Source organism: Dicentrarchus labrax, unplaced genomic scaffold (assembly GCF_905237075.1).
Source record: "Dicentrarchus labrax unplaced genomic scaffold, dlabrax2021, whole genome shotgun sequence".
Classification (NCBI taxonomy): domain Eukaryota; kingdom Metazoa; phylum Chordata; class Actinopteri; family Moronidae; genus Dicentrarchus; species Dicentrarchus labrax.
This window is the reverse complement of record NW_026136720.1, coordinates 32,990,036-33,017,037: the sequence shown is the minus strand read 5'-3', so window position 1 is coordinate 33,017,037 and position 27,002 is coordinate 32,990,036. Positions and strand designations below refer to the sequence as shown.

The 27,002-nt window shown below is 41.8% G+C and overlaps 4 protein-coding genes and 1 long non-coding RNA gene across 8 annotated transcripts in view; 2 read left to right on the top strand and 3 right to left on the bottom strand.

Annotated features, from left to right (window-relative positions):
- LOC127353434 (calpain-2 catalytic subunit) overlaps positions 1–8,291 on the bottom strand; it is a 29,460-nt gene extending 21,169 nt beyond the window's left edge. For both annotated transcript variants that reach the window (XM_051382678.1, XM_051382679.1), the window contains exons 1-2: positions 7,918–8,291; positions 4,754–4,823 (exon numbers count right to left, since the gene is read on the bottom strand). In XM_051382678.1, coding sequence (XP_051238638.1) covers positions 4,754–4,823; positions 7,918–8,154 — 307 coding nt within the window. In that variant the 5' untranslated portion in view covers positions 8,155–8,291. The remainder of the gene's footprint in view (positions 1–4,753; positions 4,824–7,917) is intronic.
- alg13 (ALG13 UDP-N-acetylglucosaminyltransferase subunit) overlaps positions 1–23,989 on the bottom strand; it is a 75,453-nt gene extending 51,464 nt beyond the window's left edge. Inside the window, exons 1-2 of the mRNA XM_051382671.1 lie at positions 23,682–23,989; positions 2,559–2,717 (exon numbers count right to left, since the gene is read on the bottom strand). The gene's annotated coding sequence lies outside the window, so the exon portion shown is untranslated. The remainder of the gene's footprint in view (positions 1–2,558; positions 2,718–23,681) is intronic.
- Positions 1–24,985, top strand: part of LOC127353500 (uncharacterized) — a 78,493-nt gene extending 53,508 nt beyond the window's left edge. For both annotated transcript variants that reach the window (XR_007881311.1, XR_007881310.1), the window contains exon 2: positions 23,999–24,985. This is a non-coding gene — a long non-coding RNA (uncharacterized LOC127353500). The remainder of the gene's footprint in view (positions 1–23,998) is intronic.
- On the top strand, positions 4,816–9,854 carry LOC127353455 (keratin-associated protein 4-7-like). Of its 2 annotated transcripts, XM_051382714.1 has the most exons (3): positions 4,816–6,174; positions 7,021–7,904; positions 9,784–9,854. In XM_051382714.1, the coding sequence occupies exons 1-2, from the start codon at positions 5,609–5,611 to the stop codon at positions 7,526–7,528; spliced, it is 1,074 nt and encodes a 357-aa protein (XP_051238674.1). In that variant the 5' UTR covers positions 4,816–5,608; the 3' UTR covers positions 7,529–7,904; positions 9,784–9,854. The 2 variants fall into 2 exon arrangements, with proteins under 2 accessions (XP_051238674.1, XP_051238673.1); XM_051382713.1 differs by having other exon boundaries at positions 4,816–7,904.
- LOC127353479 (calpain-2 catalytic subunit) overlaps positions 18,590–27,002 on the bottom strand; it is an 18,328-nt gene continuing 9,915 nt past the window's right edge. The window contains exons 9-21 of the mRNA XM_051382752.1: positions 26,775–26,935; positions 25,688–25,857; positions 25,346–25,357; positions 23,062–23,273; positions 22,946–22,982; positions 22,780–22,845; positions 22,638–22,695; positions 22,141–22,205; positions 21,772–21,840; positions 20,290–20,368; positions 19,230–19,346; positions 18,900–18,958; positions 18,590–18,747 (exon numbers count right to left, since the gene is read on the bottom strand). Of these exons, the coding sequence (XP_051238712.1) occupies positions 18,724–18,747; positions 18,900–18,958; positions 19,230–19,346; positions 20,290–20,368; positions 21,772–21,840; positions 22,141–22,205; positions 22,638–22,695; positions 22,780–22,845; positions 22,946–22,982; positions 23,062–23,273; positions 25,346–25,357; positions 25,688–25,857; positions 26,775–26,935 (1,129 nt within the window). The 3' untranslated portion in view covers positions 18,590–18,723. The remainder of the gene's footprint in view (positions 18,748–18,899; positions 18,959–19,229; positions 19,347–20,289; positions 20,369–21,771; positions 21,841–22,140; positions 22,206–22,637; positions 22,696–22,779; positions 22,846–22,945; positions 22,983–23,061; positions 23,274–25,345; positions 25,358–25,687; positions 25,858–26,774; positions 26,936–27,002) is intronic.

The following is a 27,002-nucleotide window of genomic DNA, read 5'->3' as shown; positions in this document are numbered from 1 at the left end:
GCGCTCTGATTGGCTGGCTGTTTCCTTTAGTTACTATAGAAACTATTTCCAGCTGAACCACTAACGTCCTGTGGTTCCCTCTTGAGGGCGATGACATCACAGTGAGTCAGCCGCCGCCCACCTTCCTGTCAATGTTTATTGTTTCTGTTGCCAAGGCAACACACGACACTGAGCCACACTTTAACTGCATGAGACAATAACTGACTCATCGAGTGATCACGCTTAGCATAACAACTGTAAGCAGGAGAAACTGCTAGCTTAGCATAACGACTGTAAGCAGGAGAAACTGCTAGCTTAGCATAACGACTGTAAGCAGGAGAAACTGCTAGCTTAGCTTAGCGACTAACGACTGTAAGCAGGAGAAACTGCTAGCTTAGCATAACGACTGTAAGCAGGAGAAACCTACTTAGCATAACGACTGTAAGCAGGAGAAACTGCTAGCTTAGCATAACGACTGTAAGCAGGAGAAACTGCTAGCTTAGCATAACGACTGTAAGCAGGAGAAACTGCTAGCTTAGCATAACGACTGCAAGCAGGAGAAACTGCTAGCTTAGCATAACGACTGTAAGCAGGAGAAACTGCTAGCTTAGCTTAGCATAACGACTGTAAGCAGGAGAAACTGCTAGCTTAGCATAACGACTGTAAGCAGGAGAAACTGCTAGCTTAGCTTAGCATAACAACTGTAAGCAGGAGAAACTGCTAGCTTAGCTTAGCATAACAACTGTAAGCAGGAGAAACTGCTAGCTTAGCTTAGCATAACGACTGTAAGCAGGAGAAACTGCTAGCTTAGCATAACGACTGCAAGCAGGAGAAACTGCTAGCTTAGCATAACGACTGTAAGCAGGAGAAACTGCTAGCTTAGCTTAGCATAACGACTGTAAGCAGGAGAAACTGCTAGCTTAGCTTAGCATAACGACTGTAAGCAGGAGAAACTGCTAGCTTAGCTTAGCATAACGACTAAGAAAAAGAAACTGGTAGCTTAGCTTAGCATAATGACTAAGCAGGAGAAACTGCAAGCTTAGCTTAGCATAATGACTGCAATCACAAGGAACTGCTAGCTTAGCTTAGCATTATATCTGGAAACAGGAGGAAAAACTAGTGTAGCTTAGCATAACGACTGGGAAAAGGAGCAAACTGATAGATAGATACTTTATTTATCCCGAGGGAAATTCCGGTCAGCTGCTAGCTTTACAAGGCATAATGACTGGAAACAGGGGGAAACAGCTAGCTTACCTTAGCATAAAGACAGGAAACGGCTAAATTTGCTTAGCATAAGGAGTGAAAACAGAGGGAAACTGCTAGCTTAGCTTAGCATAAAGATTGGAAATGAGATCTTTAAGAGGGCTGGACACGGGACATCATCACTCGTCATCAACTCAGTGACAGGGCTTCATCAGGCTCACTGCTGCAGGCTCACTACGATCAACATTAGACTCTATCGCTCCTATAAAAAGGAAATTATTAAAACATAGGAGACTAGCACCTTGGTATAACCACCAAACCCGCCAGTTAAAACAAATAGCTAGGAAATCTGAAAGGAAATGGCACTCTTCCAAATTATCAGAATATCACTCAATTTGGCAAGATAATCTTAAAACTTATAGAAAGGCCCTCCGTAATGCCAGAGGAGCCTATTACTCAGCACTAATAGAAGAAAATAAGAATAACCCTAGGTTCCTCTTCAGCACTGTAGCCAGGCTGACAGAGAGTCACAGCTCTATTGAGCCACATATCCCCATAAACTTAAGTAGCAATGACTTCATGAGCTTCTTCTATAATAAAATTATTACTATTAGAGAGAAAATTAATCACCAACTGCCATCAACAGTTATCAGTGGCTCTCCAAGTTCAGGGACTTTTACTAATGTAAACTTAGATATATATTTAGGCTGTTTTTCTGCTATCGATCTTCATCAGTTAACTTCAATCATTTCTTCATCGAAGCCATCAACCTGTCTATTAGACCCGATCCCAACTAGGCTGCTTAAAGAAGTTGTTCCCTTAATTGGCACTTCTTTACTGGATATGATTAATCTTTCTTTATTATCAGGATATGTACCACAGTCCTTTAAAGTAGCTGTAATTAAACCCCTTCTTAAAAAGTCCACTCTTGACCCAGGGGTTTTAGCCAACTATAGACCAATCTCTAACCTCCCCTTCCTCTCTAAGATTCTGGAGAAAGTAGTCGCCAAAGAGTTGTGTGACTTTCTACATAACAATAGTTTATTTGAGGATTTTCAGTCAGGATTTAGAGTTCATCACAGCACAGAGACAGCTCTGGTTAAAGTTAATAATGACCTTCTGATTGCTTCTGACAATGGACTTGTCTCTGTACTTGTATTATTAGATCTTAGTGCTGCATTTGACACCATTGACCATAATATTCTTTTACAGAGACTTGAGCATCAAATTGGCATTAAAGGAACCGCACTAAGCTGGTTTAAGTCATATTTATCAGATCGCTCACAGTTTGTACATGTTAACGATGAATCTTCAATAAATACTACAGTTAGTCATGGAGTTCCACAAGGTTCTGTACTTGGACCAATACTATTTACTTTATATATGCTCCCTTTAGCCAACATTATTAGGAATCATTCCATTAACTTTCACTGTTATGCAGATGATACGCAGTTATATCTATCAATCAAGCCCAAAGAAATTAATCAATTATCTAAATTACAAACATGTCTTAAGGACATAAAATCCTGGATGAGCTGCAATTTTCTGATGTTAAACTCAGAAAAAAACGAAATTCTTGTACTTGGCCACAAAAATCTTAGAGACTCACTGTCTAAAGATATAGTTACTCTAGATGGCATTACCTTGGCCTCTAGCACCACTGTCAGGAATCTTGGAGTTATCTTTGATCAGGATTTATCATTTAATTCCCACATGAAGCAGACCTCTGGGACTGCCTTCTTTCATTTACGTAATATTACAAAAATTAGAGACATCCTATCACAGACAGATGCAGAAAAACTAATCCATGCATTTGTTACTTCTAGGCTGGATTACTGCAACTCTTTATTATCAGGTTGCCCCAATAAGTCCATTAAAACGCTCCAATTAATTCAGAACGCTGCAGCACGAGTACTGACAGGAACTAGAAAAAGAGATCACATCTCTCCTGTACTAGCTTCTCTGCATTGGCTCCCTGTAAAATGTAGAATAGAATTTAAAATCCTCCTCCTCACCTATAAAGCTCTTCATGGTCAGGCCCCTTCATATCTTAAAGAGCTCATAGTACCCTATTACCCCTCTAGAACACTACGTTCTCTGAATGCTTGGCTACTTGTGGTTCCTATAGTCTCTAAAAGTAGAACAGGAGCCAGAGCCTTCAGTTACCAAGCTCCTCTCCTGTGGAACCAGCTTCCAGTTGTGGTTCTGGAGTCAGACACCCTCTCCACATTCAAGAGTAGGCTTAAGACATTCCTCTTTGATAAAGCTTATAGTTAGGGCTGGATCAGGTGAGTCCTGAACCATCCCTTAGTTATGCTGCTATAGGCCTAGACTATCGGGGGATTTCCCATGGTGCACTGAGCTCCTCTCTTCCTCTCTCTTTCTGCACTCATTCATGTTCCATTAATGCATGTTACTAACTTCACTTCTTCTCCGGAGTTCTTGTGCTTTCTCGTCTCGCAAGTTATCATGGATCCTGGTGGAGCCTCCTGCCATGGTCCTGCTAGATTGCCATTACCAATACTGTTGCTGTCTGTCTGTCTGTCTCTCTCTGTCTCTGTCTCTCTCTCTCTCTCTCTCTCGCAGCTGGACCTGGATTTGACTTCCAAATAAGTTTGCGTTGGTTTTGCATTAGAGAAACTAGACCAGATTAGACCAGACTAGACCAGGGTCGGACTGTTCAAACACCAGCTGCCAACTGGTTTTTCAGGTTCCAAAATAAATTGAGACGACATATTGAAGAGGCAGTGAAGTGTGATCCTTCCAGCCGGTCTGCGCCTGCTTACCTCCAATAAAGTTATTTGATCTAGAGATCAGTTCAGTTAGTGGAACCGGTTCCTCCGGTCCGACTGGCTGCACACATAATGACTCTGGCTTTGTTCAGCCGTTAGTTTTACCCTCCTCTCATCAATTATAGGGTCACATAATATGCTTCACCCAGTCAGAGTGAACACTCCTTGTCCGTTATCTGACTTTATAAATAAAGATTTTACAAACAAGACATAAAGCGGTTAGTGTCATTATCAGTGATAATAATCTACTACTATAATACAACAGTGTCAACAAGAGGATCAAAAATACTTTTTAAAATCAGATGTTTTATGAGGAAGAATGGATATAAACCGAAACTTTATTTACATGTTTTTCTGATTTATGGGGAAAACAATTAGTGAATGAATTAGTAAATAATAATCTGCACAAACAGCAGATTATCCACAAAGCTGCATTTTATGTATATTTAACTGATCCTTCATAAGCCCCCCCCCCCCTTTTATGCTCTGTGTTCCAATCACAGCTGAGCAAGCCTCAGTCAACTTCCTCCTTCCCTATACTTAGATATGCTATATGCTAAGCTAATCTATGTTGGAAAGACAACCACATTTTGAAGATTGTTAAAAGATAAAAGAATCATCTTAAATTAGCTAATGTTAGCAAAATGCTAGCTAACCAGCTACATGTATATAGTCACATCTTAAGTTAGCAGTGGTCTACATTGTCTGCGTAGCGGCACAGCAGCAGTCGGGCTTTAGAATCTTTATCTGACTGCCGCTGCGTTGCTGTTTGTTCTCACCCAGAGCTCCCTGACAGATGTCGGTCCTGGACGCTCCAGATATGATGAACTCGGGGTCAGAGGTCAGCTCCTGCACAGGAAACACAACATCAGCAGCATGAAGACTGAAACCGAGACCACTGTCAGTGAGTGAGACCTGGTCCACACTGAAGGACCGCCCACTCCTCCGGCTCCTGTACCTCCACAGAAACCGGCGTCTGGTTTCCTGCTGGTAGGCTCTAACGGACGCTGTGACGTGTTCAAGCTCTAATGGACACTGTGATGTGTTCAGGCTCTAATGGACGCTGCGACGTGTTCAGGCTCTAATGGACGCTGTGATGTGTTCAGGCTCTAATGGACGCTGTGATGTGTTCAGGCTCTAATGGACGCTGCGACGTGTTCAGGCTCTAATGGACGCTGCGACGTGTTCAAGCTCTAATGGACACTGATGTATTTAGGCTCCAATGGACGCTGCTGTTTGTTGCCACCATGGGGCTGAGAGCAGCTAGAAGGTTTTTATTTAATCTCTATTATTATCTGTTACTCAGTTATCATATTTTCTTTTGTACATTTCATAGTTATTTATTTGAACCATTACTTATAATATATATGTTCTTAAAACTACTACACAACTATAATAATAATAATAATAATATTTCTGCTTTCTAAATTCATTTTATTTTTTAGAATAACTTTTATTAAAAAATAACGTTCTACCTGTAAAATCTGTTTGTATTTTATTGTTGTTTTTTTCTCTGTATTCTATTTTTAAATCTACTTTTGTTCATTTTTATTCTGTTCGGTCTCGTCAATCATCTGAAGCACAAACCAATCTGACAGACACACTGATCACTGATCAATTATTCTTCATTATTTATGTTTGTCAGCTCTCCTGCTCTCCAGAGGCAGTGTTCTGTTGTTCTATTGTTCGGTGTCCTGTTGTTCTGTTGTTCAGTGTTCTGTTGTTCTGTTGTTTTGTGTTTTGTGTTTTGTGTTCTGTTGTTCTGTGTTCTGTTGTTTTGCTGTTCTGTGTTCTGTGTTCTCTTGCTCAGTGTTCTATGTTCTGTGTTCTTTTGTTCAGTGTTCTGTTGTTCTGTTGTTCAGTGTTCTGTTGTTCAGTGTTCTATGTTCAGTGTTCTATGTTCAGTGTTCTATGTTCAGTGTTCTCTTGTTCAGTGTTCTATTGTTCAGTGTTCTATGTTCAGTGTTCTATGTTCAGTGTTCTATGTTCAGTGTTCTCTTGTTCAGTGTTCACTTGTTCAGTGTTCACTTGTTCAGTGTTCTCTTGTTCAGTGTTCACTTGTTCAGTGTTCAGTGTTCACTTGTTCAGTGTTCAGTGTTCTCTTGTTCAGTGTTCTCTTGTTCAGTGTTCTCTTGTTCAGTGTTCTCTTGTTCAGTGTTCTCTTGTTCAGTGTTCAGTGTTCTCTTGTTCAGTGTTCTATGTTCAGTGTTCTCTTGTTCAGTGTTCTCTTGTTCAGTGTTCTGTTGTTCAGTGTTCTGTTGTTCAGTGTTCTATGTTCAGTGTTCTATGTTCAGTGTTATTTTGTTCAGTGTTCTGTTGTTCAGTGTTCTGTTGTTCAGTGTTCTATGTTCAGTGTTCTATGTTCAGTGTTCTATGTTTAGTGTTCTTTTGTTCAGTGTTCTATGTTCAGTGTTCTATGTTCAGTGTTCACTTGTTCAGTGTTCTATGTTCAGTGTTCACTTGTTCAGTGTTCTATGTTCAGTGTTCTGTTGTTCAGTGTTCTGTTGTTCTGTTGTTTTGTGTTTTGTGTTTTGTGTTCTGTTGTTCTGTGTTCTGTTGTTTTGCTGTTCTGTGTTCTGTGTTCTCTTGCTCAGTGTTCTATGTTCTGTGTTCTTTTGTTCAGTGTTCTGTTGTTCAGTGTTCTGTTGTTCTGTTGTTCAGTGTTCTCTTGTTCAGTGTTCTCTTGTTCAGTGTTCTCTTGTTCAGTGTTCTCTTGTTCTGTGTTCTATGTTCAGTGTTCTCTTGTTCAGTGTTCTCTTGTTCAGTGTTCTCTTGTTCTGTGTTCTCTTGTTCTGTGTTCTCTTGTTCTGTGTTCTCTTGTTCTGTGTTCTATGTTCAGTGTTCTATGTTCAGTGTTCTATGTTCAGTGTTCTCTTGTTCAGTGTTCACTTGTTCAGTGTTCACTTGTTCAGTGTTCTCTTGTTCAGTGTTCAGTGTTCACTTGTTCAGTGTTCTCTTGTTCAGTGTTCACTTGTTCAGTGTTCTCTTGTTCAGTGTTCAGTGTTCTCTTGTTCAGTGTTCTCTTGTTCAGTGTTCTCTTGTTCAGTGTTCAGTGTTCTCTTGTTCAGTGTTCTCTTGTTCAGTGTTCTCTTGTTCAGTGTTCTGTTGTTCAGTGTTCTATGTTCAGTGTTCTATGTTTAGTGTTATTTTGTTCAGTGTTCTGTTGTTCAGTGTTCTGTTGTTCAGTGTTCTATGTTCAGTGTTCTATGTTCAGTGTTCTTTTGTTCAGTGTTCTATGTTCAGTGTTCACTTGTTCAGTGTTCTATGTTCAGTGTTCTGTTGTTCAGTGTTCTATGTTCAGTGTTCTATGTTCAGTGTTCTATGTTCAGTGTTCTATGTTCAGTGTTCTTTTTTTCAGTGTTCTATGTTCAGTGTTCTATGTTCAGTGTTCTTTTGTTCAGTGTTCTATGTTCAGTGTTCTATGTTCAGTGTTCACTTGTTCAGTGTTCTATGTTCAGTGTTCTGTTGTTCAGTGTTCTATGTTTAGTGTTCTGTGTTCTATCCACCCAGCAACCACAGCTCCCACTGGGAATGTGCAGGTGTGTGTTCACTAACTGGCTCTGATCAAACAACAAACACACCAACACAAGTTAAAGAGAATCAAACAGACCACAGCTCACCTACAGATGGATACTGTAATCAATCACCAATAATCAATCATCAATAATAAATAATCCGATTTGAATCTGCACTAACAACTGACTGTTTGAACAGGCTGAGCAGGGAGCTGCAGATGCCTCAGGCCAAACTCCATTCACAAAATCCGGATTTGAATTCCCTCCTCTCTTCTTTTCAGTACAGACTCCCTGACGTTGGAGGTCAAAGTTTGGAACTGATTCAAAGCGATTATTGATTATTGATTATTGTTGAGGTTTTGGAGGAGTGGAAAAGTTTGGATTCTCTGGTGTCTCTGATGTTAGACCTGTAAAGGTGAGTTACTGACCGTGGGTCTCTTCCAGGACACCCCCCGGGTCTTGTAGGAGTTGGGACCCAGTTCCTTGAAGCCCAGGGAGGCGGGCAGCGTCGGGAACGTGTCGTCCTGGAACAGGCGGCCCGTCTCGAAGCAGCGCTGCCGCAGAGTCTCATAGTCCTGGTTCAGGTACTTCAGCGCCTGGCTGTTGGTGCCGATGCCCTGGTCCTTCTCCCGGCGGCGCTGCAGAGTGGCCGCGATGCCCGACATGCTATTGGGTCTTTTGGGTCCGGAAGGTCCAGGAGAGCCTGAAAGATCCTGGAGGGTCTGGAAGGTTCTGGGAAGTTTGTGAGGGTGCGGTGGGTGTCGAGGCTGCAGGTGAGTGATGCCAGGAAGGGAGTGTTCAGTGTTCAGGATTACAGAGTCAAAGCACACAGTTCCGGGACGTCCCTTCACAATAAAACGAGCATTGTCAGCTTGTAGCCTCGTCTCTGAAACAGACTCGTAAAGTAGACTGAAAGAGAGTCTGCACGTGTCTTATCGATCAGCACTTCCGCCCATCAGGCGGAAAAACAAACAGCAACAACGTGTCTGTTGACAAACAGGTTATTTTATTCTGAAGGCGGCTTCCGGTCTGGTTGTGTGAAATCTGTCATCATAAAACAGGAAGAGAGAGTCACATAGTTTAAACCTTCGTCAGTCTCTCCACCCTACTGCCTGTCTGTATGTCTGTATGTCTGTATGTCTGTCTGTCTGTCCCTCTCTCTCTGTCTGTCTGCCTGCAGGTTAGAGGTCAGCAAAAAGTTTTAAATCTTTATTTGTAATCTTCTGTGAGACTGAGCGTCCCTACAGAGACATTAAAAGTATATTCTATTAAATTAAAATTAAAATATAAAAACATAAAAAGACATAATAAATAAAACATGTCAGCATCATTTCATTGTCTAAGTTATCACATGCACAATAGTCTGTTCAATTGTCAAAATTAGTCAAGAACCTAATATCATGAATACCATATATGAATCTCTTGGAACATTTGATAAATTGATTAATTGACAGTCAGGTGAAAATAGAACTTGACTAACGAAGGAGGAGTTTCACACATCTCAGATGACCAATCAAACAATATGTTTAGTAACCTGACAGGTGCTGTCCAGTGTCCATGACTGTGAATGCTGCCAAACATGTATGTATAGAGTTTGACCAGGACCAGTACAATTTCTGAACATGGAGGCACCTGGCCAAGTAAATGAACAAGGGCAACTGCCTGCTCGAGGAAGAGGAAGAAGAGGAGGAGGAGTAAGGGTGCGTGGTGGTAGAATAGGGGGAAGAGGCCGAGGAGCACGAAGACACCATGCTGTCCCGGATGAAATGCGGGCCACACTTATAGACCATGTTATCAACCATCGCCTCACAATGGCGGAGGCAGGTTGTCGAGTGCAGCCTAATGTGCCCCGCTCTACAGTCTCCTCCATCATCCAAACCTTTCGCAGGGAAAACAGATATGTACTCAGTCAATGATGGAATTATATGTTGAATAGGACAGGACACTGTGCATAAAGCAAGAGATGTATTTATTTACTCATTTACCTATTCATTTAGTGTGTGTGTGTGTGTGTGTGTGTGTGTGTGTGTGTGTGTTATAGGCCTACAGTAATATCTTACCTCAATGGGATGTTATGACACTAAGAATGACAAGAAAAATATTGGAGAAAATAAACTATCTGATACAGTTTACAGTAGTATTACAGTCACTGTGCAGTGATGAATTAGAATTGTGGTAAAGTTACTGTAAATAAAACAACAATACAATTACATTGGTAACTCATTCTGTAAGAAATACATAAGGCATACATTACGAATGGTAATACAGTGTTGTTCTTTGAATTGTATGTCTAGGATTGGACGACAATCTCTCATGGGTGGCATAGGAAAACTTCTCAATGACCAACAAGAACGAGACAGATCCGCACTGCAATCATAGAAGACAATGCCATATTCCAAAATGTCAACTCTATAAGCATCTCCACAATAGACTGGATATTGAACAAGCATCAGACAACCATAAAGCAACTTTACAGGGTACCATTTGAGAGGAACTCTGATAGAGTGAAAGAGCTGCAGTACCAGTATGTACATGTAAAAGCTTCGGTATACTTGCCGGTCCCGACCTGTAGCGCGACAATGTGACGTCACAGGAGCGCCGTAACTATTTATACTTGCGCATGGTGGTTGCGACACTAGTTGCAGTCTTCTCCTGAACAGAGGTGTCACTTCTGAGGAAAGGCTACCGACTTTGCTATTTCTAGGCACTAGAAGAAGAAGGAAAACATTTTTTTTTCCAAATCGGTCGCGTAGGTTCTTCCAAATTTTTTCCGGCATATGGCCTCCTCTTTTCCAACATTCATGGCAATTTCTCGCCATGAATTCTGGCACCTCTGGGCATCTCTGTGTTCCTTCATTGAAGGATCGTACAGATCGTCCATCTTCCTGTTTCCGCTTTGGCACGCTCAGCTGAAACCTGGCACGACCTGTCCAAAATGCTGGCGCACCAGCGAGATCTACGTAATTTTGACGTCACGTTGTCACTCAACAGGTTGGGAACGGTGAGTATATATGAGCCTTAAGTCAGTTACTGGTTGTCTATCTTTAAAACCTTTTTACAACTAAGCAGTGGTTCCCAAGCTTTTTTGGCTTCAGTACCCCCTTTACCTGATGTCTGAATCCAAGTATTTGCTTTATCTGACTTCAACATTTTGCCTAAAAACTGCAACAGAAAACTGCAGCTTATCATTAATTCAATTCAATTCAATTCAGTTTTATTTATGTAGCGCCAATTCATAGCAGAAGTTATCTCAGAAAACTTTTCAAATAGAGTAGGTCTAGACCGAACTCTTTATAACATTATTTGGCGACAAGGGCAAGGAAAAACTGCCAAGGTAACGCCATCTAGAGTAACTATATCTTTAGACAGTGAGTCTCTAAGATTTTTGGGGCCAAGTACAAGAATTTTGTTTTTTTCTGAGTTTAACATCAGAAAATTGCAGCTCATCCAGGATTTTATGTCCTTAAGACATGTTTGTAATTTAGATAATTGATTAATTTCATCGGGCTTGATTGATAGATATAACTGCGTATCATCTGCATAACAGTGAAAGTTAATGGAGTGATTCCCAATAATGTTGCCTAAAGGGATCATATATAAAGTAAATAGTTTTGGTCCAAGTACAGAACCTTGTGGAACTCCATGACTAACTGTAGTATTTATTGAAGATTCATCGTTAACATGTACAAACTGCGAACGATCTGATAAATATGACTTAAACCAGCTTAGTGCGGTTCCTTTAATGCCAATTTGATGCTCAAGTCTCTGTAAAAGAATATCATGGTCAATGGTGTCAAATGCAGCACTAAGATCTAATAATACAAGTACAGAGACAAGTCCATTGTCTGAAGCAATCAAAAGGTCATTATTAACTTTAACCAGAGCTGTCTCTGTGCTGTGATGAACTCTAAATCCTGACTGAAAATCCTCAAATAAACTATTGTTATGTAAAAAGTCACACAACTCTTTGGCGACTACTTTCTCCAGAATCTTAGAGAGGAAGGGGAGGTTAGAAATCGGTCTATAGTTGGCTAAAACCCCTGGGTCAAGAGTGGGCTTTTTAAGAAGGGGTTTAATTACAGCTACTTTAAAGGACTGTGGTACATATCCTGATAATAAAGAAAGATTAATCATATCCAGTAAAGTAGTGCCAATTAAGGGAACAACTTCTTTAAGCAGCCTAGTTGGGATCGGGTCCAACAGACAGGTTGATGGCTTCGATGTAGAAATTATTGAAGTTAACTGATGAAGATCGATAGCAGAAAAACAGTCTAAATATATATCTAAGTTTACATTAGTTAAAGTTCCTGAACTTGGAGAGCCACTGATAGCTGTTGATGGCAGCATTAATTTTGACAGCAAATTCTGATTTAGTCTTAGTCTTCGTCTTTTGAATAACACACCATTTAGTTTTAGTCATATTTTAGTCATCTGAAATCTTTTAGTCTTAGTCTAGTTTTAGTCGACTAAATATCATAAGAGTTTTAGTCTTAGTCTAGTCTTAAGTCTTTTAGTCTTAGTCCTAGTTTTAGTAGACCAAATATTAGCATATTTTAGTTGACTAAATTACGGTGGTTTATCTGATAAAATAACCTTAGCGTGTATGCTAACCTTTGCATGTATTTCTGGAAATGCCTCTGCTGCTTCTGCATAGATCAACCTACCCTCAAAGATTCGCTCTGATTGGATTTCTTCCTAACTTGTCCCACAAAAAGAGTAGTTCTGATTGGATCTCTTCTCCATTCGTCCCTCCCTTACATTTTCGTCTCATTTTTATTTGTGTGTAAGTCTCAGTTATATTTCGTCACGGTCTTCGTCATCATATCTGACTTTTTATTTAGTTTTCGTCCGTGAAAAAGGTTCGTTGATTTTTCGTCATAGTCTTCGTCAACGAAATTAACACTGGTTGATGGTGATTAATTTTCTCTCTAATAGTTATAATTTTATTATAGAAGAAGCTCATGAAGTCATTGCTACTTAAGTTTATGGGGATATGTGGCTCAATAGAGCTGTGACTCTCTGTCAGCCTGGCTACAGTGCTGAAGAGGAACCTAGGGTTATTCTTATTTTCTTCTATTAGTGCTGAGTAATAGGCTCCTCTGGCATTACGGAGGGCCTTTCTATAAGTTTTAAGATTATCTTGCCAAATTGAGCGATATTCTGATAATTTGGAAGAGCGCCATTTCCTTTCAGATTTCCTAGCTATTTGTTTTAACTGGCGGGTTTGGTGGTTATACCAAGGTGCTAGTCTCCTATGTTTTAATAATTTCCTTTTTATAGGAGCGATAGAGTCTAATGCTGATCGTAGTGAGCCTGTAGCACTATCGACAAGATTATCAATTTCAGAGGGACTAAAGTCGTTATAGCACTCTTAAATTCAGACATGGCATTGAATTAAACACTGAAGGAATCTCCTCCTTAAATTTAGCTACAGCACTGTCAGATAGACATCTGTTGTAGGAAGTTTTGCCTAATGGCTTATAATCTAACAACATGAATTCAAAAGTTATTAAATAATGGTCAGATAGGAAAGGATTATGTGGAAGGACTATTAAATGTTCAATATCAATGCCATATGATAAAACAAGGTCAAGAGTGTGATTAAAACAATGAGTTGGTTTATTTACACTCTGACAGAAGCCAATTGAGTCTATTAATGATATAAATGCATTACTAAGGCTGTCATTGTCAACATCCACATGAATATTAAAATCACCTACAATAATTACTTTATCTGATTTAAGGACTAAACTTGATAAAAAACTCTGAGAATTCAGATATAAAATCAGAGTACGGTCCAGGAGCACGGTACACTATAACAAATAGAACTGGCTGCGTTTATCTTTAGCCATACCATTATCATTAAAGGAGGCAGAGGAATAACTGAATATCTGACACACTGAGCAGGACAGAGGAGAGGGAGAGGGAGAAGCCATAGCTAACTGCTAATGCTAATGAAGCTAGCCTGTATGAAAAACTTTGAAAATAGCGAAAAGTCGCTAAAAGAAGGAGTAACTCCGAGTGTTTAGGTAGAACTAGTCTACGTTTAAATGTTAAGCTGGAAAATAACTGCTGTAAAGAGTAAAACAAATTATATTTAGCGTTCCCTGACAGAGCTACAGCACCAAACAGTGTACACAGAGCAGGAAGTACCGGAAATGGGTCAGTACGCTTACCGTAGCACGTCACAGGAACAGTTTCCCCTGTTCCTTTTCTTATTTTGAAGAATATAACATACAGTAAGAAAAGGGGTCAATGAGCTGCAATTAGTGCCTCCCAAGCAGATCTATCTAATACTGTGGGTTTTACTGTAACATTTCAGTATGTCTAGTCATTGATGATTCTCCCCCCCCTTCTCTGAAATACCGTCTGTAGTACCTCTGCGTAGGCCTATTCCTAGGGGTACATGTACCCCAGGTTAGGAACCACTGGAGTAGTGGCCAGTAGTATATTGAACTTGTGGAGGAGAACATAGAACATTCCTATGTAATTTTCTGTTACTCTAGTGTATGACTCTTCTGTATGACTTACTTGATGATTTTTTATTACTCCATTGTAGAGAATAATGGCATTGGAAGGAAACGAGACCCCTCACATCCTCGTGTTTGTGGATGAAGCTAGTTTCAACCTGGCCAAGGGCCGAGGACGTGGCCGTAATATTACTGGCCACCGGGCCACAGTGGATGTCCCAGGCCAGCGTGGGGGCAATATAACTATGTGTGCTGCCATTTCTGAGAATGGTGTGGCCACTCACATCCCCAGTGTTGGCCCATACAATACACAGAAGCTGCTCATCTTCTTGGACCGCCTTCATTCTGATTTGATCCCTGAAAATGAGAGCGGTCTCGTAGGGCCTCACCTACCAAAGTATGTATTTGTGTGGGACAATGTGAATTCCCACGTGGCCCGCTCATCAGGGCCTGGTTCACTACTCATCCAAGGATGGTCATGGTGTTCCTACCACCTTACTCTCCTTTCCTCAATCCTATTGAGGAGTTTTTCCCCGCTTGGAGGTGGAGAGGTGTATGAGCATCAGGCTCACAATCAGAGGTCCCTGCTCCATGCAATGGACGCTGCTTGTGATGATATTATAGGAGATCAGTGCAGGGGATGGTTGCGACCTGCACACCGTTTCCTCCCTCGTTGCATCGCAAGGGAGAATATGTTTGATGTGGACGAGAATCTGTGGTCAGACAGACAGCAGCGTGTGGATGGCCAGGAGGGTGAGGAGGACGGCCAGGAAGGCGAGGATGCTGGCCAGGAGAGGGAGGGTGAGGACAGCAACCAGTGAAGAAATGTTAGTTTTGAATCTCCAGCTTTATTTACAGCACTGTAGGCTACATATAATTTTCCTATTTTTTTGTTTATGTGTTTATATTACAGTATATTGTGCTGTATACATTTTCTTTTAACTCTGATGTATGGAAGTTACTTTATGTGTGTGAATAAAAATAGTTACAATTTCCTTGGCAGTATGAGTGCAATGTGTGATGTCAAACTGTATTCTGTTAGCTAGACAAAACAAATTAGTACAGTAACCATTGTCAGTGAAGGACTGGGCTAAGACTGAGAGGTGGACATGAGGGATATTTCAATGGTCCTCTGCCATAGTGACAAAACATTTAAACATTTTGACTTGCAGTGCTCACTCAATGCCAAAGGGACAATGCATTCTGGGGGCACTGACTATTTATGTGAGAAAGGAATTTAGTTTTGAAACATGAGTGAACTGTTTTGGGAGAGATATGAGCTTTTGCAGGTGAACCATGGGGTTGTGCTGAACCATCCAGGTTATTTTGGCATAAGCACCAAGAGTGTTGAGAACGTCCGGTCTGTTTCGAGAAATGAGCCAAAGCAAATGACAAGGTTCTTTTGCCTTTTGGGGGCACTGACTATTTCTATGGGAAAGGAATTTAGTTTTAAAGCATGAGTGAACAGTTTTGGGAGAAATGAGCTTTTGCAAGTGAACTATGGTGTTGTGCTGAACTGTAAGACTGTTTTGCCAAATGATCTTAGAGTTTTGAGAATGTAATTTTTTTTTTCAAGAAATGAGCCAAACCAATGGAGAAAAACTGTAATATTAGTTATTATAAAGGAAACATTATGTTACATGTGCAGTAGCCTCAGTGGACGTTCTGTACCAGACTCCTTTCACAGTTCTTACATTTGAATTTTTTCCGGTGCATCAGTGAGCATCAATAACATATAATAAATTATAATAATTATTAACAATAAGGATATTCTAATAATTCATAGTTTCCATTCTTTTATTCAGCCAACATCAAATATCCACCACTGTGCTGATCTTCATCAGAAATCCAAATATGTGGAGCACAGAGTTAATTAAATCTGCTACTGCTACTCGTCATCGCATGGAGTCTGGGGCCCCCTGGTGGCTTCAGGGGCCCCGGGTGGCTTCAGCGCCGATGCAACCACACAGTCAGCATCCAGTAAGAAACAGCCTGGATCCAGAGTTCCAGATATAATCTAATCGTCTCTAACATATCGAACATTATTGAAAATCAATAAGTGAGACTCAAACTCAATAATAACAATCAATAATTAAAGCTGCAAGCAGCGTTGGGCGGGACCTCGCACTCCACGCAACTCGGGGCGTGCTGCAGCCGCGTCACGTGCCGTTGTAACACATGCGGACCACAACATGAAAATCTGCCGTTAATTAGCTCAAAATCGCCACGCAGTGCTTACTTCCTATTGCCAGTAGGTGGCGCTATCACTATGTCTGAATATTGTCATGTACACGTGTTCAGGGCGGGACTGTTATCAAGCATTTGAAGTGTGGAGCCAATTGGACAATGTACACTCAAGTTATGGCGAATTTGTGCTTTGTGGCGGTCCATCAAAATTTCACATATCTTCAACAATGTGTTTTGCATTTTACAAGTAAGTTCAGCTGGATCTGATCATCCTGCAGGAGTAGAACATGAAAGTATAAAACGTGATACTTCCTGTTACCAGTATGTGGCGCTATCACTATGTCTGAATATTGTCATGTAGACGTGTTCAGGGTGGGGCTGTTATCAAACACATGAAGTTTCATTGAGATTGGATCATGTACGCTGAAGTTATGAGGACGTGTTCAGGGTGGGACTGTACACTGAAGATATGAGTACTATCTGTTGGATGGCCAATCGGTGGAATTCGACACGTCATCACGGGCACACAGTTAAACATACAGTCAGAAATAGCACAACTTTTGATAACCAATGTGTGTAGATTGAAGTAAACGAATTTGAAGTCAATCTAATAAAATCTGTAGGAGGAGTTAGTTAAAACAGAAGCCCTTAAATGCCAGAAATAGCATCACAGTTTGACATTCGATTCAACATGGCCAACTTTGAGGGAACGCCACGGACATGCCCTTTAACGTACAGTCACAAATAGCACAACTTTTAATCAGCACCAATTTTTTACTGTACTGACTCATTTTGAAGCAGATGTGATAAATTGTCTAGGAGGAGTTCGTTCAAATACAACGCAAAAAAAACGCTGAAAATCATTGCAAAATGCCGGAAATGGCATCACAGTTTGACATTCGATTCAACCTGGCCAACTTTGAGGGCATGCCACGGACACGCCCTTTAATGTACATGCACAAATAGCACAACTTTTAATCAGAACCATTTTTTGACTGTACTGACCAATTTTGAAGCAGATCCGATAAATTCCCTAGGAGGAGTTCGTTCAAATACAACGCGAAAAATCACAGAAAATGCGCACGGAATTCACTATGGCCAACTTTGAGGGCACGCCACGGACACGCCCTTCAACGTACATGCACAAATAGCACAACTTTTAATCAGATCCATTTTTTGACTGTACTCACAAATTTTGAAGCATATCTGATAAATTCCCTAGGAGGAGTTCGTTCAAATACAACGCGAAAAGTTCGCTGAAAGTGAAACTTTAAATCAAAATGGCCGACTTCCTGTGGGGTTTTGGGTATGGGTCCAAGAGGCTTTTTTGTACGTTCCGGCACATTACACGTGCCTACCGACTTTCGTACATATCGGTGAAACATGGCGCCGGGGCTGCTGTTTTTTTATCCTGTAGGGGGCGCTACAAACACGACAAACATGATTTTTAGTATGTGAGCTTCAGGCACCACTCTACACGTGTCCTGTGAATTTCATATTCATAACGGTCTCCGCACAGTGATTTATCATGCCAAAAGAGCACCACCTAGTGGCGTATTTTTTTTGTCCTTTTTAGGTGAGCCTCAGGGAGCCATGGGGAAGCATCGTACCAAGTTTCATCTTAATCACACATACCGTTGTAGAGATATAAACTTCTTCATTTTAAAGAGTGCCACCTTGTGGCAATGGCCTGAAATTGTGCACGGTGCCTAAGGAAGACATGTGGAACTATGGACCCAAGTTTGGTGTCAATCGGACATACCAATGTGGAGAAATGGTCCACTTCCTTTTTTGACGAAAAATGTACAGGAAGTGTTAATTTTATAAAGTGCTTGTTGTTCAAAAATGTTTGAATTACTTTTTTTGCCAGGGCGGTCCCCAGGTGCTATTTGAAAGATTTCGTACGAATCGGACAAAGCGTGTAGGAGGACCACAAAAAAGTAGTTTAAGGACATTTCGCGCTCTAATGAAAAAAAACGATAGGCGGAAGTGGGCGGGGCCTATATAGGAAGATTCAGCTCCATTCACCAAACGCGTGGATATAAGGTTTTTGAATGTGTGACAAACTATGCAGAAGTTATTAGCCTAAACGCACTTTTTATGATAATAGCGCCACCTAGTGGCCAACCTGAAAGTGACGCATAGAATATAAATTTTTTTCGAGTTTTCGTATATGTTCAGGGGGGCAAAAATGTAGTCGAAGTGGCCTAAAAATAATAATAGGTAAGAAATCGAGCAAAAACAATAGGGACCTCCAGCGGTCACTGGCTCGGTCCCTAAATATATATATAAATAAATAACAATAAACAGAGAACAGACATTAGACACTGTTGGTCCCATGGTGCTCAGTTCTCTAGCTCCTGCAGCACTGTGTACGTTGTGTACATTGTTACTGTTGCTATGGAAGATTTAAAGAGCCACAGACATTCAGATACAAACACAGTCACTTTGTATTCACTTTTAATTTCCATCTTAAATCTTTTAAAGCTCCACACACAGTTAAAGACGTATTCAGATCCAGACTTTATTTGAAAGCTTTCAAACAGAACTCCCAGCATGCACTGCAGTGGGCGGGCATCAGTTGATGGCGAGGCAGAGCCACTGCAGGAGGGGGAGAAGAAGAGTTCAGTGATGATGTCATGCTGTGTCATGTGACCACAGGCTGGACCAATAAAAGATAAAAAGAAGAAGACAGACACAGTGTTCAGTTACTGGTTCAGCACCAGTCAGACCAGTACAGGACTGGGTTCTACCTGCTGCAGGTCCAGTTGGATCTTCCCCTGGTTCTTCTTGTCCAGAGTCCTGAACATCTCTGTGGAAGGACACATTAAAAAACTTTATTTAAAAAGACAAAGTGTCATCTCTGCACTGGGAACACTGGGAAAACGGGGAGCACCAGGAATACTGGGAACATTAGGGAACTTCAGGAACACTAAGAACACTGGGAACACTGGGAACACTTGTGACACTGGGAACACTGGGAACACTGGGAACCAGTCAGGATATATTCACATACTGAACATAGTTTGTGTGTTTGTGTCTTTTCTTTGTCCGTCTGTGATGTTGTCAAAAAGTTAACTCACTGAAGAGCATCTCCAGACGGATCAGACAGCCGACGAAACAGTCGAAGTCGATGGCGTAACTCGTGTCAGCATAACGGCCGACGATCTCCCGAATCACAGCGCTGTTCACCTGGAAACCTGCAACAACAACAACAACAATAATAACAATAATAACAACAATAATAATAACGATAATAACAATAATAATCATAATGATAATTATAACAATAATAACAATGACAATAATAATAATGATAATAACAATATTTATCATAATGATAATAACAATAATAACAATAACAACAATAATGCTAATAATAATAACAATAATAATAATAATAAAGACAATAACAATAATAATCATAACGATAATAATAATAATAATGACAATAACAATAATAATCATAACGATAATAATAACAATAACAATAATAATGATAATAACAATAATAACAATAACAACAATAATGATAATAATAATGATAATAATAATAATAATAACAACAACAATAATAATAATAACAATAATAACTACAATAATAATAATGATAAAAACAATAATAATCATAATAACAATAACAACAATAACAACAATAACAATAATAATGATAATAATAACTAGAAAATTCCTAAAGAAATTTTGAGCGTGCCTGGCTCTGGCCCGTGTTTTTAAGTAGATCCGATAAATTCCCTAGGAGGAGTTTGTTCAAATACAACGCGAAAAATTCACCGAAAATGAGCACGGAATTCAAAATGGCCAACTTTGACGGCACGCCACGGACACGCCCTTCAACGTACGTGCACAAATAGGACAATATGTGTGTGTGTGTGTATGTGTGTGTTCACTGGCAGGCTTTGGTTGTCACCACCAGAATCACCACGAGAACCACCACCAGAATCACCACTAGAATCACCACCAGAACAACCACTACAACCACCAGAACCACCACTAGAACAACCACTAGAACCACCACCAGAACAACCACTAGAACCACCACCAGAACAACCACTAGAACCTAGAACCACCACTAGAACAACCCATAGAACAACCACTAGAACCACCATGATCAGTGAGTCTCACCTGCTTCAGCCAGCACTGCTCTCATCTCATGACTGCTCATCGTTCCAGAACCATCGGAGTCGTGACTCTTAAAGATCTCCTGCAGGACGACAGGAGGTCAGTCAAGTTTCTTTCTATCAGAACCAGCATTAACTGTTTCAGCAGTTTGAGCTACAGTAGCTCGTCTGTTGGATCGGACCACACGTCTTCACTCCCCACCTGCATCAATGAGCCTCGGCCCCCCATGACCCTGTCTCTGGTTCTGTTCCTTGGACCACTTTTGTTAGGTACTGACCTCTGCAGACCGGGAACCCCCCACAAGAGCTGCAGGTTTGGAGATGTTCTGACCCAGTCGTCCATCACAGTGTGGTTCTTGTCAAAGTGGATCAGATCCTCATGCTGCCCATTTTTCCTTCTTCTAACACATCAACTCTGTTCACTGTCTGCCTGATATACCCCCCCACTGACAGGAGCCCTGATATACCCCCCACTGACAGGAGTCCTGATATATACCCCCCACTGACAAGAGCCCTGATATACCCCCCCCACTGACAGGAGCCCTGATATACCCCCCCACTGACAGGAGTCCTGATATATACCCCCACTGACAGGAGCCCTGATATACCCCCCCCCCACTGACAGGAGCCCTGATATACCCCCCCCCACTGACAGGAGCCCTGATATACCCCCCCCCCACTGACAGGAGCCCTGATATATACCCCCCACTGACAGGAGTCCTGATATATACCCCCACTGACAGGAGCCCTGATATACCCCCCCCACTGACAGGAGCCCTGATATACCCCCCCACTGACAGGAGCCCTGATATACCCCCCCACTGACAGGAGCCCTGATATAACCCCCCCCACTGACAGGAGCCCTGATATACCCCCCCAATGACAGCAGCCCTGATAATCAGTGTTACTGGCAGAGCTCACAGTGTTAGTGCTGATCAATGGATATTACCAATAATCAATATGAACATATAGGAGAAGATGATGTATATACATACACTGAATCTGACTGAAGAGAAGTTGCTGTGTGTGTGTGTGTTGTTGTTGTTGTTGTTTTCTTGTATGATGTTATTTATTTATGTGACGTGTGTGAAATGTTTCTTTTCCACTGTACGTAAACATTTCTGCTTTGCACTATAAATGTTGTTGTTTTTGTTTGTTTATCTACATAAAGTATGTATATCTGTACACTTCCTGTCTGTTTCACTGAGCTTGTTGTCCTGTTTATTTCTGTTTATTCTGTGTTTGTACATTGAGAGCAACGTGAAGAAGTGATAGTGGTATCTTATCAATAATATTGATTGATATTGTTGTTGATAATGTTTTACTGCTGCAGATGTTCATTGATGATTAGATGATCTTTGAATGGTAGAAGGAACTCTGTCACAGTCACATGGTTTTAACATGAAGGGAAAGTATTTGAGTAAATGTAAAGTTACACTTCACTACAGGTAACTGAGTCGTTACCATGGCGACAGCTCTGACTCACCAGGTATTTCTGGATCTTCATCCACAGACGATGAAACTCCTGAAGACCCAGTTTACTGCTGCCGTCCATCTGAGTCTGGTTAAAGACCACACTGTCTGTCTGTCTGTCCCTCTCTCTCTGTCTGTCTGCCTGTCTGTCTCTCTGTCTGTCTGTCCCTCTCTCTCTGTCTGTCTGTCTGTCTGTCTGTCTGCCTGTCTGCCTGTCTGCCTGTCTGTCTCTCTGTCTGTCTGTCTGCCTGTCTGCCTTTCTTTCTCTGTCTGTCTGTCTGCCTCTCTGTCTCTCTGTCTGTCTGTCTCTCTCTGTCTGTCTGTCTGTGTGTGTCTCTGTCTGTCTGTCTGTCTGTCTGTCTCTAATGAAACTGAAGGATACGTCCAGCAGGCTGATGATGTTGCGACACGTCTGCAGACTGAAGCCGTCAGTTTGTAAATCAGATCCTACGAACAAACAATAACAGTTACTCTGATGTCACAGTGATGTCACAGTGATGTCATACTTTACAGAAATTCGTCACTGAGCTGCAGACTGAATACAAATATTAATCTTCTTCATTAGACTCCTGATGAAGATCTACAACAACTGTAGAAAGATACCAGTCTGAACAGGTGAACAGGTGGACAGTTAAACAGATGAACAGGTGAACAGTCTGAACAGGTGAACAGGTGAACAGTCTGAACAGCTGAAGAGGTGAACAGGTGAAAAGTCTGAACAGGTGAACAGGTGAACAGATGAACAGGTGAACAGTCTGAACAGCTGAAGAGGTGAACAGTCTGAACAGGTGAACAGGTGAACAAATGAACAGGTAAACAGGTGAACATGTGAACAGGTGAAATGAAAGCTATGAAGGGATTCTGTGGTCGTGTACTTACTCTGAGCGACCACTTTGTCCAGAATCTGTTGGAGCTCTAAGGCAGAAATTTCGGAGTCCTGTTGAGACAGAATGAAATATGACGTCAGGTGTGTTGTCTCCGTTCAGGTGTACAGGAAATGAAGCTGAAAAGATTTAGTTACATTTCCAGAGATCTGCACAAAGAGACGTTTGAAGTGAGGATCCACGTCGTTCTGTCCCACATCAGGCTGGAAGGAATCAAAAGAGAGTGTCTGTCTGTCTGTCTGTCTGTCGGTAACCCTACAATGTTTCACTCTCTGTCATCAACTGATTGAAGGAGCCACAAACCTCCTGGATGTCCACGTTAACGTCCTCCTCCATCGGACTGAAACAAACAGAAACAATGACAGCGTGACCAGCACATCCCAGAGTTATCACAGTCTGTTGGGGTCCGTGCGTCTCACCTGCTGTGGGCCTGCTTTTCGGTGAACACCCTCAGGATGAAGCTTCCTTTGCGGTGCGGTTCGAAGGTGGACGGGACGATGGTGTACTCTCCGGGTGGCAGTTTGAATCGGTCGCACACCTCTCTCAGGTTGATGAAGTTCTGACTGCGAGCCACAGCCGTCCTCCTCAGCAGGACGTCCGGGCCCAGGTGGACGTTACTACGACCTTTATACTGACCACAGAAGAAGAAACGGGTCAGAATTTACACTGAGGGTCTTCAGGTAAAAGTGAAAGTATTGATTAGACAGAATGGGTCACTGTTACATTATTATATAATTAAATCAATATTGCATTATTATTAGTCTGTAACAATGTCGTCTTTGGTTGAGGATGAGTTCGTTTATTTATTGTACCAACGTCCACACAGACGATCTCAGACAGAAGCAGAGCTGACATTTAAAGGAAAACACAGTAAGAAAGAAACATACTGCGATCAAAATAAAAGATTTATAGATAAATATCAAACCAAACTTAGTAACTAGAACCAGAGTGATGGGGTTGCCTTCATTAAAATACAGGTGTCTGTTAATCAATTATCTAAATTACAAACATGTCTTAAGGACATAAAATCCTGGATGACCTGCAATTTTCTGATGTTAAACTCAGAAAAAAACGAAATTCTTGTTCTTGGCCCCAAAAACCTTAGAGACTCATTGTCTAAAGATATAGTCACTCTAGATGGCATTAACTTGGCCTCTAGCACCACTGTCAGGAATCTTGGAGTTATCTTTGATCAGGATTTGTCATTTAATTCCCACATAAAGCAGACCTCTAGGACCGCCTTCTTTCATTTACGTAATATTACAAAAATTAGACACATACTATCACAGACAGATGCAGAAAAACTAATCCATGCATTTGTTACTTCAAGGCTGGATTACTGCAACTCTTTATCAGGTTGCCCCAATAAGTCCATTAAAACGCTCCAATTAATTCAGAACGCTGCAGCACGAGTACTGACAGGAACTAGAAAAAGAGATCACATCTCTCCTGTACTAGCTACTCTGCATTGGCTCCCTATAAAATGTAGAATTGAATTTAAAATCCTCCTCCTCACCTATAAAGCTCTTCATGGTCAGGCCCCTTCATATCTTAAAGAGCTCATAGTACCCTATTACCCCACTAGAACACTACGTTCTCTGAATGCTGGGCTACTTGTGGTTCCTATAGTCTCTAAAAGTAGAACAGGAGCCAGAGCCTTCAGTTACCAAGCTCCTCTCCTGTGGAACCAGCTTCCAGTTGTGGTTCGGGAGGCAGACACCCTCACCACATTCAAGAGTAGGCTTAAGACATTCCTCTTTGATAAAGCTTATAGTTAGGGCTGGATCAGGTGAGTCCTGAACCATCCCTTAGTTATGCTGCTATAGGCCTAGACTATCGGGGGATTTCCCATGGTGCACTGAGCTACTCTCTTCCTCTCTCTTTCTGCACTCATTCATGTCCCTTTAATGCATGTTACTAACTTCACTTCTTCCCCGGAGTTCTTGTGCTTTCTCGTCTCGCAGGTTCTCATGGATCCTGGTGGAGCCTCCTGCCATGGTCCTGCTTGACTGCCATTGCCAATACTGTTGTTGCTGTGCACCTGTCTGTCTGTCTGTCGCTCTCTCTCTCTCTCTCTCTCTCTCTCTCTCTCTCTCTCTCACCCCAACTGGTCGAGACAGACGACCACCCACCTAGAGCCGGAGGATCTGTCCTAGGTTTCTGCCTTTTAACAGGCAGTTTTTCCTTGCCCTTGTCGCCAAGTGCTTGCTCATGGTGGTACTGTTGGGTCTCTGTAATTAATGTTATAAAGAGTTCGGTCTAGACCTGCTCTATTTGAAAAGTGTCCTGAGATAACTTCTGTTATGAATTGGCGCTATACAAATAAAATTGAATTGAATTGAATTGAATTGAATTGTGTCTCAGGAGGTTGAGCAGGTCGTCCACCGATCCACCGGTTCGATTCCTGGCTCTAGTTTAGGGTTCAGTATTTTGCTCAAGGACACTTCGACATGCAGCAGGAACCTTCTGATTAGTGGACGACCTGCTCTGCCTCCTGAGACCCAGAACACCAGAACACCAGAAACACTGACAATGATCTGCCTCTGAGGAAGACCTGCCGTGGTGGTTCTGTTGAGTTAGCCTGTGTGTAATCCGTGTGTGAGTGATGAAGAATCCGAGCGAAGAAGAGGAACGAGGAAGGTTCTATGTGACTTTATGGTTCTGTGATGTTATTGTGTGTCTGTGTGGAGAATGTGAGCTCACCTCATCAGGAACCTGCAGCAAAAACACAAAGACAGACAATCATCCATCAGAAGTCAGACTACATCCAGAGCTGTCCATCACCTGCTGGGACTATTGATTGATTTCATTATTGATTATTCTGACAAGGAATTAATTAATTAAATCTATGGAAGGACTGGCTGCTGTTTCCTGTCTGTGTGTCAGTACTTTACTGACTGTACTGCAGTACTTCACTGATAATACTACAGTACTTTTACTTAAGTAGGATTTTGAACGCCTGTACTTGTAGTAGAGAATTTCTAAATGCTTGTATTAGTACTTTTAACCCTTCTTCCACCCCGGTGTGCGTGTGTGTACTTGTACCTCGTAGATGGCGAATCCGATGGTGTTGAGGTCGCGTCCAAAACGCCTCTCCCTGCGAGCGTCTTTCTGCATCAGACCAATCAGGGCGGTGCAGCCATCCTCGCCGTCGTGAGGGTCGTCGTCCACATCCTCCAGCCGGATGAAGAACTGAGGGTTGGAGCAGAACGTGGCTGCAGAGAGAACACAGGACTCAGTTTACACACTGCCACATTCAATATGGCACCAAAACACTATAAAGGAAGTATTACAACAATCTGAGGTTTCACTGTGAGCACTGAATGAAGCTGGAAGAAGTATCAGTTATACTCTACTGATTGTTTACTCCAGTAAAAGCTAACTGTCCGAACATCCCAGTAATATTCAGCGGTCGTGATGTTTGGAACATGTTTGGGGGGGGTATATCAGGCAGACAGTGAACAGAGTTGATGTGTTAGAAGAAGGAAAAATGGGCAGTGTGAGGATCTGATCCACTTTGACAAGAACCACATTGTGATGGACGACTGGGTCAGAACATCTCCAAACCTGCAGCTCTTGTGGGGGGTTCCCGGTCTGCAGAGGTCAGTACCTATCAAAAGTGGTCCAAGGAACAGAACCAGAGACAGGGTCATGGGGGGCTGAGGCTCATTGATGCAGGTGGGGAGTGAAGGCTGGCCAGTGTGGTCCAATCCAACAGACGAGCTACTGTAGCTCAAACTGCTGAAACACTTAATGCTGGGCTCAGAACACACAGTGCAGAGCAGTCTGCTGGTCTGGGACCAGTCAGGGAGTCTATACTGAAGAAGGTGGCCAGGTCTGATGAATCATGTTTTCTTTTACATCTTGTGGATGGCTGTGTGCGTCGCTTACCTGGGGAACACATGGCACCAGGATGCACTAAGGGAAGAGAGTCAACAGTGTTCCTGGTAGCACAGGTTGCTGTGCTAATGCTAATGCTAATGCTAATGATGAGACACTAACACAACAAAGATGGAGAATGTGGGAGCCTCAAAATGTTCATAAGACATAAAAATAAAAGACAGAAATGAGACTAAAACCCAGATCTTATCAGGAGACTAAGCTCACTGTAGATGAGCTCACTGATCTGTACCCGGGTAGTTCCTGCAGCCTCCGGCAGTGGAGCCAACCCTCCACACGCCTTCGAACTCGCCGTGGTTCCAGTGGCCTACTTCGTCGCTGCTCAGTGTGTCCGGTGTCAGGTTACAGATGTCGAGGCGGGAAAACTGACGCAGGAAATCGGTGTAGGACATCCTGCAGCCAGTGGAGAGGACAGGAAGTGAAATGTAGTGAAGTAAAAAAAGGAGCAGAAAATGTAAAT